Source organism: Phoca vitulina, unplaced genomic scaffold, assembly GCF_004348235.1.
Source record: "Phoca vitulina isolate PV1807 unplaced genomic scaffold, GSC_HSeal_1.0 scaffold29, whole genome shotgun sequence".
In the NCBI taxonomy this organism is placed as follows: Eukaryota; Metazoa; Chordata; class Mammalia; order Carnivora; family Phocidae; genus Phoca; species Phoca vitulina.
Genome location: NW_022589732.1, coordinates 10,641,121 through 10,654,341, shown reverse-complemented (window position 1 = coordinate 10,654,341; position 13,221 = coordinate 10,641,121). Strand labels below are relative to the sequence as shown.

The window sequence follows — 13,221 nt, the reverse complement described above, 5'->3', positions numbered from 1 at the left end:
ATTACTTGGATAAAAATTAAATTTAAGGGGTGCCTGGGTGTCTCAGTCGGTTAAGCCTCTGACTTCGGCTCAGGTCATGATCTCAGGGTCCTGGGATCGAGCCCCGCATCAGGCTTCTTGCTCAACAGGGAGTCTGCTTCTCTCTCTCGATTTGCCCCTCCCCCTGCTCATGCTCGCATGCTCGCTCGCTCTCTCTTAAATAAAAATAAATAAATAAAATCTTTTAAAAATTAAATTCAAAAAATACTTAAAGAGTGAAGGGAAAGTGAACCTGGGAACTTTGACCCATCCTGATACAGTGGAAGGAACATGGATGGCCAGACAGGACTGAGTTTAAATTTTGCCTCTGCTGCTTATCTGTAATAGGATCCTGGGCAGTGCATTTCACCTTTAGGTCAGGATTTCTTCCTTTGTAAAATGGGCACTAACATGTACATCACTATATGAAGGGACAAGGATGAGCCCCAGCCTCGCGGACTAGATCAGGAGTCCCCTCCCATATACCCTTCCCTGGCATAGGCAGGACCCCCAGCCACAGACCCTTGCAGATGAACTCAGCCCCTCAGCTCCCTGGTTTCACTTCTTGGTTAAAATTGTTATTTAGGGGGCACCTGGGTGTCTTAGTCGGGGTTAAGCGTTTGACACTTGCTTTTGGCTCAGGTCGTGATCTCAGGGTCCTGAGACCGAGCCCCGAGTCCGGCTCTGCGCTCAACATGGCGTCTGCTTGGGTTTCTCTCTCCCTTTCTCTCTGCTCCACCCCTCCATGCTTGCGCGCTCTCTCTCTGTCTTTAAAATAAATAAATAAATCTTTTTTAAAAAACATCGTTCTTCTGGTTTCAGTCTTCCATAAGCCACAGCATTTTGGATATTTTCCATAGTCTCAAGGCCCCTGGGCAGATATTAGCCACAGCTTCTATTTTCAAACAGAAAACGGGTTTAAAAAAAAAAAAAATGGCTTTAAGGGCATTAAGAACAGATGTCTTTACATCTACATCCACTTTTGAAGAGAAAATCTATTTCTTTATGCTTCAAACACTGGCAACAGACTAACAGCAGAAATAAAAACCTGGGACAAAATTCAAAATCATCAGAATTATAAAATCTACCTCTCATGTTGGTGTAAAGATTCATCCCATTCCTGGTTCCACACCTCATGGAGCAGAAGGAGGTGTGGAAGGAGGGGAAGGCAGGCAAATGAAAAGGCAGGAACAATATAGCATGGTAAGCGTCCAGATGCAGGAGGAGCAGTTGCCCGGATCTGAATGTGTTCCGGGAAGGCTTCCAGGAGGCGGCGCTGTTCAAAGGAGGCCTGCCAGGCTAAGTGGAAATGGCCCGGATGAAAGCGTGTGGAGGAAGGTCTCCATACAAGGGAAGAGTTGTTCCCAAACTTGGTGCAAACTCAAACCACCTGGGGATCTTTCAAAAGCACTGATGCCTGGCTCCCACCCCCACATATCCTGTCTTAATTGGGCTGCGGGGTGTCGGGGCATCATCAGTTTCCATGCCCAGGTGATTCTAATGTGCAGCAAAACATGGGAACCCCTGGCTCACACCAGGGCTTGAGGCAAGAGCCCGTGAGTCTCTGTAAATTGGGGAGGAGGCCAGACAGTGGAATGGAAGGAAGCAGATGGGTTAAGATCTGGGGTGTAGAAAGCACAGGAGTAGGTGATAGTGGGGAGAGAGTGGGGATGGAAAAGCTGGGCAAGTCCAGGTTTCAGACTTGGGTAATGAGGTAGATGTGGTCCGTTTTCTGAGATGCAGGACACAGAAGGAGAAAGAGGTATGCACAGAAAGACCTGCTGCTTAGAGGTGATGCATGCTTATTACGGGGAAGTTTGTCTCAATAAATAGTAACCCTGGCCGTGGTCAAGGTCACCATCACCATCATCACCATCATCATCCTGATCTGATTCAGAGGCTGCTTAAAGCCCTCATGGCCACAGGGATTAAAGCAGTGATGTCGCCCTCTAGTGTCAATCAAGACAGACATAATTCCTGGCCTCATGGATTTCTCAGCTTGGCAGGGAAAATGCACTTTGAACAAGTGTGATGTGTCGGGATGTTAACAAGAAGGAAAGTATAGGAAAGCTATTAGAGTATAGAACAAAGATAGCTAACCTGGGTGAGCATCTAGGAAGTTCTTGAAGGCTAGTCTACATTTAGGGTTAAGGGTTCTACTAGAGCCCAAACCACAGTGCCTCAAATAAGAGAAGTTTTTTGTTTTGTTTTCTTTCTCTTTTTCATGTAACGGCCCTGGGCTCTGCCATCCACAACATGTGGCTTCCCTCTCTGGATTCAGGAGGGCAGCCCCTGCCTTTGCCATCCTCAGCCAGTAGGAAGGGGGAGTAGAAGTGAAGGGCAATCAGCTCCCTCTTTAAAGATGAGTCCTGCATCCTGCAGTTATAGGTATATACTTATATATCGCTCCTGCCCACATCCCACGGCCAGATCTGAATCATGTGACCACCTCTAGCTTGGAAGGGAAGCTGGGAAATGTAGTCGTTAGCTGGGCAGCCAGGTGACAGCTAACGCTCAGGGAGGGTCTATTGCTAGAAGGAAGAAGGGGGAAGTGGTCCTGAAGGATGGGTGGCAGTCATACCTGGTAAAGGAGTGGGGTGATTTTCCTCTTAACCCTGAGAGCAATGGGGAACCATCAAAGGTTTTCCAACAGGAAGCGCATGGTCAGATGTGTTTTTAAAAGAACGGAGTGGAGGGGGGCAGCAGATAAGACAGTGGGTAGTGAGGAGGCTATTGCTGAAAATCTAATGATAATGATGACCTGGACCCAGTGGGGATGGACAGAGGGCATATGGATCCAGGCACATATTTGGCCAATTGAAAAAATGTTTATAACAAAGTGTGACAAAGACTATATGGGATTCCAACCTGAGTTGAAGACACATAACGTCTTTATTCATCCCTGCTTTCCGATGGTTAGGGGTCTTCAGAATCCCTCAGCCTCGTGACGTCATTTTAGTTGATATCATGAGGGCCAGTCAGCAGTAATTTTTAGTAGAACCAACCCTGTAACGGGGTCAGGCTATGCTCCCCAACTCTGAGGTGAGCGGGGGAGGGGACATGTTACAGGTGACCTCAGGTGGTCCAGCCTGGGGTCAAGATTAATGGTCAAGAAGGCCATTTGGGGCCAAGGGCATGCACCTGGAAGCAGCCAGTTGGCCCCCACAGGGGCGACGCCATCACCACTCTGGAAGCTTCCACCCGCGCTCTGCGCTCGCAGAGCTGGCTTCTGGGAACTTGGCAGACACAGATTAGAGACATCCACCAGCGAGCTTCATGGTTGTCCTTCTGGGAACTCAGTCCCATGAGAGCAAAAACCTCTGCAAAAGAAGAAAAAGGCAGAACCTAACAAAGCCCAAGCAGCAAAAGGACCATTTGAAAAAGAGGATCCGACAACAGGAGGAAGCTAGCCAGGCGCTAAATCCCCCTGGAAACGCTCTTATCCCTGTGAGGTTCTGGCGTAAAGCATGACAGCAGCCTCCCGTGGAGCTTCCCTTTGAGGAGAGCGAGCGGAGAGCTCTGCTTGAAGAGGTGGTCCCTCCAAGGCCAAGGCGGGAGAGCGTGAGATGGAGAGGGAGGGAGGCCGTGGGGCCCATGCTGGGGGCCCGCAGGAAGCTGGGCAGAGCTACACACAGACGCCCCCGAGCGGGACACCAGTGTGTGCCCCTTTGACAGAGAAGGGCCAGATCACACCCCACCGTCTCCAGCTCCAGCCCCTGCAGGCCGGCACTGTGACGTTGCCAAGGTGTGCGTTTAAGACCTAGAGTGCAGGCAGCTGTGCGCGGAACACCCTGCCCTTTAGAGCCCAAACCAGCGGGGTTCAAGCCCGCCTGTCACAGAATGAGGCATGCCGTGAATAAATGTGTTTAAGAAAAGGGGTGCCTGGATGGCTCAGTCGGATGAGCATCCGACTCCTGAGTTTGAGTGGAGCCCCACATCAGGCTCTGTGCTCAGCCGGGAGTCTGCTTCTCTCCCTCTCCCTCTGCCCCGCCTCCTGCTCACATGCTCGCTTGCTCGCTCTCTCTCTCTCTCCAAAACAAATAAATAAATCTTAAAACAAAACAAAACCAAAAAAAATGGCCATTTGGCCCCAAGAGCACATGCTGGTGTTTCTTTCCCCAACAAAGTGGCACTTGAGGGGTGCTTGAAGGACCAGTAGGGTGACTGCAGACAACATGTCCCAGAAAGGACATTCAAGGCTCTCTCCCCCAGTGGCCTCCACTCTTTCCAGCCTCATCTCTGGAGCGGGAGATGGATGTTCCCATCATCTTAATATGGAAACTTAGCTTTAGTGTTTCTTACCTTTCTCTGTCACACTGGAAGGATGAACTGCCAATAGGTTTTTCACTTCCAAGGAAGATCTGAAGATTAAAGTCTCCGTACCCTTGGGGAAAGCAGAATGATCTCTTTGGTGCCTGGTGTTCTAGGCTTTACCAAAGTTACCGTGAAAGAGCGAGAAGCATGGTGAGGTTTGGAAGAAGGGGCTGTGTGTTTACAGAAGCAGAACTTCCTTAAGAGGACGGGGAGGAGGGAGGACTGTGGGGCCAGGAGAAGTGAGCATTCAGTCCCTGTCCCTGGCGGGGGCCTGGGAAGGATGACCCCGGTGTGGGGGAGGTGGTGCACTCTGCAAGGAAGGGTCACTGGGACCCGATCCCCAGTAAGCCCCAAATTCTCAGGTCCCAGGCATGCCTCAGAAGGGACAGTCCCCTGGCGTCAAGGACCCTGCAGAAACAGGGAGAAGAGACCTCTCCAGAGTGACATGTGTGCATGAATGACCAACAAAGGCCCCAGCCCAGATGCCTTGGCACTATAGAGAGCCCCAGGGTAGGGCGGTCAGGGGGGCCCCAGGAGAAATAAGATTGACTTTCCCTGTCAGCTCAACAAGGTTGAGGTGGTTTCTAGAGAGGTTTTAGAGAATGAGAGAATAAGGAAATGGGATCCTTCTGGCACCCCTGGCTGTGTGAACTGAGATTTATGCTTAACCTATCTCCTAGTCCTTTCTGTCAGAACCCTCGGCTCCAGCCAGCCTGGTGTGGCCTTTCTGTCCAGATGGGGGTTCATTCCATGTCCCCTCCTCCATTACTTCTAAGGACCACTCAAGGGGCAGCACCCCCTCACTCCCTGCAACCCCCAAAGGCCTCTCCCTCCCTTCTCTGAAGCTTGAAGCTCACTCATGGTGTCACCCATTTGAGAGATGCGTATGGAGAGTGCTCTGGTTCTGCTGGGACTTGGCTCCCCAACTTGGCCAAGAGCTTCATGAAGGTAGAGACATGGCCCTTTCTCCTAACCCTGGGCTGATCATTGGAGCCCCTGCCCGGTCGAGAGACCCGCAGGGCCCGGGGCTTGGCCCTTTCAGCAGAGGCTCCCATCCCTTGTCAGCCTCTCTTCGCCTCATCATGCGGACTCACTTGCTGCTGCGCATGCCAGCACCCGGTCTGTAAGACCCAGGCCTGCCTCTGGGGGAGCCTGCTACCCAACCCAGCAAGTGGGTGTTGTGGTGGCCCTCCCAGGACAAGCCTTGCCTACCCACTTCCTCCTCTGCCTGCCATAGATGGGCAGATTTTGCTGGAGCCTGATGTTGACAAATGGACCCGTTTTGTGTTAAGAGCCTCTGAGCTCTGTGTGCACCAGGACCCCAGCAGATGTAAACACTGGCGGCCTCTCTTCCTTGGCTAAATAAACTGCAGGCTTCCAGAACAAGCCACTGCCCCAGCACACACTCATGGTGTTTAAAAAAAGTGTCAGCTTGCTCCAGCCCATGCTCTTGGCAGAGGCCAGTTCTCCCTCTCCCAGCTGAATGTCCCAGACTCTGGGCCACCGATGTGCAGGCCAGGGAGCAACGGGGACAGAGCTCATCTCCTAAAGGGGCCAGCCTGGGCCCCTCTGCTTCATGGACAAAGGGTAGCTATGCATGAGGAGTAAATCCTAAAGCTCTGCCCGAGCTCTGAAGACATGTTCTTTTTGTTTAAAGTTTAGATCCTTTGAAAATAAGAATGTTACTCCCTTCACCCCTGACACAAGGATATTTTAAACTTTTTTTTTGGTATTCGTTATTCATTAATTCACCTGACATTTATGGGGCAGCCACTTGGTGCTGATTGCCAAGCATTATGCTGCCCCCTCCACTCCAAGTTGCCTCAAAGCCCACATGAGTGCTCATCCCATTAGTTTAAAGCTTTCATACCTATGTCTATATATGCTAGATATAGATAGATGATAGATGATAGATAGATGATAGATAGATAGATAGATAGATAGATAGATAGATAGATGATAGATAGATAGATAGATAGATGATAGATAGATGATAGATGATAGATAGATGATAGATAGATGATAGATAGATAGATAGATAGATGATAGATGATAGATAGATGATAGATGATAGATGATAGATAGATGATAGATAGATAGATGATAGATGATAGATAGATAGATAGATGATAGATGATAGATAGATAGATAGATGATAGATAGATGATAGATGATAGATAGATGATAGATAGATAGATAGATAGATAGATGATAGATAGATAGATAGATAGATAGATGATAGATAGATGATAGATAGATAGATAGATAGATAGATAGATAGATAGATGATAGATGATAGATAGATGATAGATGATAGATAGATAGATAGATAGATAGATGATAGATGATAGATAGATGATAGATAGATAGATAGATAGATGATAGATAGATGATAGATAGATGATAGATAGATGATAGATAGATAGATAGATAGATAGATAGATAGATAGATAGATGATAGATAGATGATAGATAGATAGATAGATGATAGATAGATTAATAGATGATAGATAGATAGATAGATAGATAGATAGATAGATAGATAGATAGATGATAGATGATAGATAGATGATAGATGATAGATAGATAGATAGATAGATAGATGATAGATGATAGATAGATGATAGATAGATGATAGATAGATTAATAGATGATAGATAGATAGATAGATAGATAGATAGATAGATAGATGATAGATGATAGATAGATGATAGATGATAGATAGATGATAGATAGATAGATAGATAGACTTCGTCAGCCCTTATCCCTGAGTCATATTTTATATTTAATCCATCGTTTTCATTCAACTAACATTTATAGGGCCCCAGGATGGGCTGGCCACTCTCCTAGACACTGGACATAAGACACACTCCAGGCCACCCATGTGACAGGGAGCTGACCATAGGCCTTGAGAGAGAGGAGGCAGAGAGGCCAGTGGAGGCTGTAGCAGACAGAGGCAATCAGAGTTGGGGACCCAGCTCCCAGGCAATGGGGTCTGGGGCAGGTCTTCCCCCTCTTGGGGCTCCCAGCCTCTTCTCCAAATGAGGAACTAGATTGGGGATCCTCTTTGAATTTCATGGACCAAGAAGAAAATCAAAAACCTAACTGCTGGAACCGTAGAGGTCACCAAGATTTTATTCCATGGTGTAAGGAATTTTGGAGAAAAAGGAAAGTCAGCCTACCACCTGCCATCTGCCATCACATTATTTCATAAAGGAAAGGACATTTTAGCCCCAAAGCAGGAAAGGTTAGTCTCAGAACAACAGCGGGGCTTGCAAACCGGATTCACTTAGCTGAATCAACAGCTCACTGCCTTGTCATTGCTGTCCTCATTCTGCCCCATTCAGGTGACCCCGGGCTGCCTAGATGCCCCGCATGACCCACTAACGTCCCGCGATGCTGCGTGTGACCTGCTGGAGCCATGACCAGGTGGCCAAAGTCCAGCCCAGTCTTCAGGCCGAAGACTTGGTCAGATGACTTCCAGTGACGTCTCTCCGACACTGAAGGGGTGTCCAGCCCACATCGCTTCCTGGAACCCCCTTTTCTGTCCCATCCACTTGCCTCATCCCCACAGCTGTCCATCTCTCCTTCTCCTCCAGACGCCCTGGAAAGTCATCCCTTTCCCACCTCTAGCCTTCAAGCCTCCAGCCTGGGGCCAGGGGGCACGAAGCATGAGGAGCACACACCAGCGCACGTCCCATGTCACGGGAGAGGCTGCTGGTCCGCCGCGGGGGACATGGTCCTGTGCTTCCCAGAACCCCTGCGAGTCCCTCTGGCCTGCTCTCTGAGACTGTCAGCTGTCACCGGCTTCAGACATTGTCTCGGCTGCAGAGAGCTGCCTTGTCCAAGGTCTTCTTGGGGCAGCCTATGGGCAGCAATGGCTGGCCGGCCACCTTTGCCCAGCACAAGGCAACGCTAAAGGGCCACTCTAGTTCCCAGCAACCGGCCCAGCAACCGGCCCAGCGGGATCGAATCTCAGCTCAGCTCCTCCTCCACCCGCTCCGGATTCCCTCCCCTCCCTTCCCCAGGTGTGGCTCCCAAAGCGCCAACACCCTCTAAACACCCTGCCTCTAAAGTCGGAATCCGACTTGCTCACCATCAGTTCCGCCGATCGGCCAGAACCCATGGGCAGCCTTTTCCCCCCACACGTCCTTCCCATACACAAACCTCCATGAGCAAACCGGGGGCTTCGTGTGTCCAGAGGAGCTAAAGGACCTTAGGGTTCTTTTCCTATTCTAACAAAGCCTAGCCTACCCCCACAGGTGTGCCCAGCTGCGCCAGGTGTGTGCGCGTCCACACGGCCCCCACTCACGGGGGCTCAGAAACGGCATTGCGCGGCAGCTTCACGGGGTAACCCCCCCACGCACACAGGTAGAGTGGGTGACCAAGAGCAGGTGCCCATGGACAAACCCAGAGCAGCCCCTGGGGCCTTTCTGGGGTTCACAGAAGGGGCAGTGAGCCCCATCCTTGTCCTGAGAGACTAAGATCCCTGGAGAAGCAGCAGCATCACCCGAGAACTCGCCAGAAGCGCTCTGAGTTCCGTCCTCTCCCTCCTGCTGAGCCCTGAACAGTCTCATCTGGGGTCGGGGGGGCCCTCTGAGACTACAACTCCCTGTCGTGCTTTTTCCGTGCCAGCCCCCGTGCTAACTAGACTCTGTGTGCATTATCTCATTTAAAACTCACAGGCACACCATGAGATGTGCCCCTGATGTGTCCTATCTTTGTTCAGATGACAAAGCCAAAGGGCAATAACCTTAAGAGGCATGCCTGGAGTCACCCAGGCAGTCACAAACCCAGCCCGGCTCCCAAGCGTGTGCTCCTGATCACTTTCTAGGTGTAGCCCCTGGCCCGTGCTGGCCGAGTGTAAACACCACCCCCACACCCCAGGACGGTGCCCCATGCCAGCCCCCCTCCCCCGCCACCTCCTCTTTCCCCTGGGTCTCTCCTGCCCTGGCACCCAGTCCGAAACCTTTTCTCGAGAGAGGCAAGGCTGGGCCGTCCAAGTAGGGGGTGGGACGAGGGGCGGGAGCTAGAGCTGAACCTCATGAGCAAGCAGCACTTCTGCCAAGGCCCTCACCACCCCGTCTGGGGGAGCAGCAGGGAAGGCCGTGGCTCCAAGGGCTGGCAGTTGGCAGAATGGTGAGCCTGTCCCAGACCACAGCCCAGCCTGCACCCCAAGCCTGGAGCGAAGCCCACTGAGCCGTTGACCCGTGGAATCCAAAGGCTGCTGCTGTGGGTTCATCTGATCCAGAACGTTTGCAGAATGGAGGGAGGGACCTGGGTTTGAGTCCTGGCTTGTCACCCACTTACCGAGTGACCTGGGCTGGGCACGTCCCCTCTTGGAATCTGTTCTTCGTTTCTGCAGGAAAGTGGTTGACTGATGATTGGCAAGGATGTTTCCTGCTCTGAAACTGTGTCTTGGATTCTAGATTTCCATGAGACATTTGAGAAGTCTGGCCAGGACATGGGAATCTGAAGGGCGAACGGCTCTGGACCCGGCGCTCTGCACAGCCCACCTCATCTTCACTTGAGACTTCGGAGTGACCCCCTGTCTCCCCTGAGTGCCTGGCTTTGCACCCACTCCTCTGTCCCCCACATACTCCTGCCCCCAGGAGGATTTCTTTTCTATAGCACATCCGGGCAGGGCACCAGGGCTCCGGAGGAGCGAGGAGTCAGGCCACGTGTCCCAGCCCCGGAGGCGGCCATGGGGGCCCGTGCTGTTGTGACGGACGCCAACACCTCGTCCAGCCTTGAGAGCAACAGCACGGGCATCACGGCCTTCTCCATGCCCGGCTGGCAGCTGGCCCTGTGGGCCACCGCCTACCTGGCCCTGGTGTTGGTGGCCGTGATGGGCAATGCCACGGTCATCTGGATCATCCTGGCCCATCAGAGAATGCGCACAGTCACCAACTACTTCATTGTCAACCTGGCCCTGGCTGACCTCTGCATGGCCGCCTTCAACGCCGCCTTCAATTTCGTCTACGCGAGCCACAACATCTGGTACTTCGGCCGTGCCTTCTGCTACTTCCAGAACCTCTTCCCCATCACGGCCACGTTCGTCAGCATCTACTCCATGACCGCCATCGCCATTGACAGGCAAGAGGGGGGCTGTGGGGGGTCGGGGGAAACGGCTTCACTGTGTTGGGGCTCAGACAGGGCTGGCGATGTGCCTGCGATCACACAGCAAGTTAAGGGCAGATCTCAGGGAACTGCCTCCCGGCCGGATTGTAATCCAAAAGTCAGCCTCTGGAAGACCGGGGGGCTCTGGAACCAAAGCAGGCCAAGTTAAGGTTACACATAAGGAGAACTTGGCACTAGACGGTTGGTCAAGGCTGGAGGGAGAGAACGGCTGTGTTTGGAGACCTTCTGGAATGTTCTTCTCTGGAGTTGATCTTTTTCTCTTTTCTTCTTTTCTTTCTTTTATTACAAGGAAATTGCTTATATTGTTTTCCTATTCCTCGATAGATAGATGATATGGGGGGGAGGAATTTAATACTGCATGCAGTTACCGTATAATTATAATGGGTCCAATTATCTTCCCGACGCTGTTCTCAGGGGGCTGAGGGATCAGAGTGGAGCCATCTGCTGTCCTTTTGAAGCTGGTTAGGGCAGGCAGGGCACAGTTTGGACTCAGAAGGGGACTGTGTGACCCTGGGGGAGTCTGGTTTAGACAGATAGCAAACGAAAAGGGACACAGAAAGACATCAGGTGCGTGTGGGAGATGGAACGGGCCTGGGACCCTCAGAGACACAGACCCCTTGTCAGAATGGTTTGAGGCGGCACGAGCCCTGCTGTCCCCACTGTCCCCCTCCCCCCCAGTCTCCATCCCCACTCAGTTGCCCAACAACACCTAGCAGCTGGCTTCTCTGTTCTGGGCTGTATTTCTATGGAGTTTTCCTGAAGATTTCATTTGAGAACTGTATTTCTACTGGTTAAAAATGAAAAGTTCGAAAACCATTTGTCTAGGCAACGCTTCTGATTTCATACCCGGGGCAACTGAGGCTCGAGACAAGCAGGATTTCTAGTAAGTCAGGGGCAGGGCCAGGGGCCCAGAACCTCTGTTTCAAGCACTGGGGAATATATACCAGTGGGAAAAATAGTCCTTGAAATCAGGCCTCATGGAACTTCCATTTTAAAGGGGGAGGTGGGGGGCATATGGACTTGAGAGGACAGGGTGGGAGCCAGGAGACCAGGTAGGAGGCTGCCGAGTGACAATCCACATGAGAGAGGATGGTGCTCAGAGATCAGGGTGGCAATAGTGAGAACTCATCCATTCATTTCTTCATTCCGATGTTCCATGCCCCCTGTGTACAGATGCTGTTCTGGGCAAGGGGGAGAAAAACAGATAAAGACGCTTGCCCTGGTGAGAATTTAAATAATAAACACATGAAGAAATGGTATGCTGTATTTTGAGGTCATGAGTGCTGTGGGAAGATATCAGGGAGGGGCAAGGGGCCAGGCAGGTTGTAGGGCTAGACAGGGAGTGGGATCGGCCCTTCTGCCGGGTGGGTTTGCAGCAAAGATGGAAGGAGGAGGAGAGAGAGAGAGTGGACCCCATTAGCTCTGGGGAAGAACATTCCAGGGAGCGGGCACCGAGGCAGTAAAAGCCCGTGGCAGGATCATGCCCGGTGTGTGTGAAGAGCCCCAAGGAGGGCGGTCCTCACAGAGACACTGTGGAAAAACTCAGGGCGCACAGAGTCAGCACCCCCTTGTGCCCCAAGCACCGAGATGTGAACTCCCCTGTGCAGGGCAAGCTCATCCTGTTGTCCTGGCCTTGTCTCAAGGTTCGGATCAATCCCAGAGAGGAAGGCCCAGGGGTCATCTAGGACCAAAGCCACTTCCGGTGAATTTAAAGGAAATAAATACATGGGACTAACTGTGTTTCAAATCCTAATCCCCCACAGCCTGCAGGCACTTCTCAAGCATCTCACTGCCTTACCGGGCCAACCAACCATAGGGGCACAAATGACTGTCGGCCCACTTTACAGAAAAGGAAAGAGAAGCTCAAGGGGCTTAGGTTGTTTGCTCAAGACTCTGCTGTTGGAATGTAGCGAAGTCAGGATTCAAATTTAAATGTTTTTTTTTTAAGATTTTATTTATTTATTTGACAGAGAGAGACGCAGCGAGAGGGGGAACACAAACAGGGGGAGTGGGAGAGGGAGAAGCAGGCTTCCCGCTGAGCAGGGAGCCCGATGCGGGGCTCGATCCCAGGACCCTGGGACCATGACCTGAGCCGAAGGCAGACGCTTAACGACTGAGCCACCCAGGCGCCCCAGGATTCAAATTCAGATCCGTATGAATCCAAAGTCCCAGACCTGCCCCTCCGCTAATGGGGTAAGAAGAAAAGCTCTCCTCTTTCCCACCCCACCTCCTAGAATAGCAAGGGAGTCCAAGCCCCCAAGTTGACCCGATAGTCACCTGCCTCATCTGTGGGGACGGGGCCACTGAACAAAGTGGCCTCTCCTCTTGTCCCGCTGAGACCCTCAGCCGGCGTCCAGGCTGCCGAGGGGTGGAGCTGGCCCAGGGCCCAGCCACAGTAATGGGAGAAGGTCAGTGTCTCAGGGAGATGAGGGAGGGGGTCAACAATCATCTAGCCCAGACGCACGTTACCTGTGACCACAAACTGTGCACAGAAATCCCGGGGGTCATGAGCTTCTGTGAGGGTGAAAAATCACAGTTACAAATGGAGACAGCACACCACGTTTTGCTGGGACTCCAGCGGTGCCCAGGACGACGTCACCGACAGAAATCACAGGTACCTCTGCTGTGCAGAAATCTCCAAGTATCGCCGACAGCCATCACTACTTAAAAATTACCGTGGGTTCCAGACCTGCTGCTAGATCTTATTAGCGGGTCGATAAATAAGTGTGTGTATTGCTATGCCCCAAA

At 51.6% G+C, this 13,221-nt stretch overlaps 1 protein-coding gene across 1 annotated transcript in view; it reads left to right on the top strand.

The window, feature by feature from the left end:
- The first annotated feature begins 10,036 nt into the window (after positions 1-10,036).
- Positions 10,037-13,221, top strand: part of TACR2 (tachykinin receptor 2) — a 13,715-nt gene continuing 10,530 nt past the window's right edge. Inside the window, exon 1 of the mRNA XM_032423880.1 lies at positions 10,037-10,428. Within this exon, the coding sequence (XP_032279771.1) occupies positions 10,037-10,428 (392 nt within the window). The remainder of the gene's footprint in view (positions 10,429-13,221) is intronic.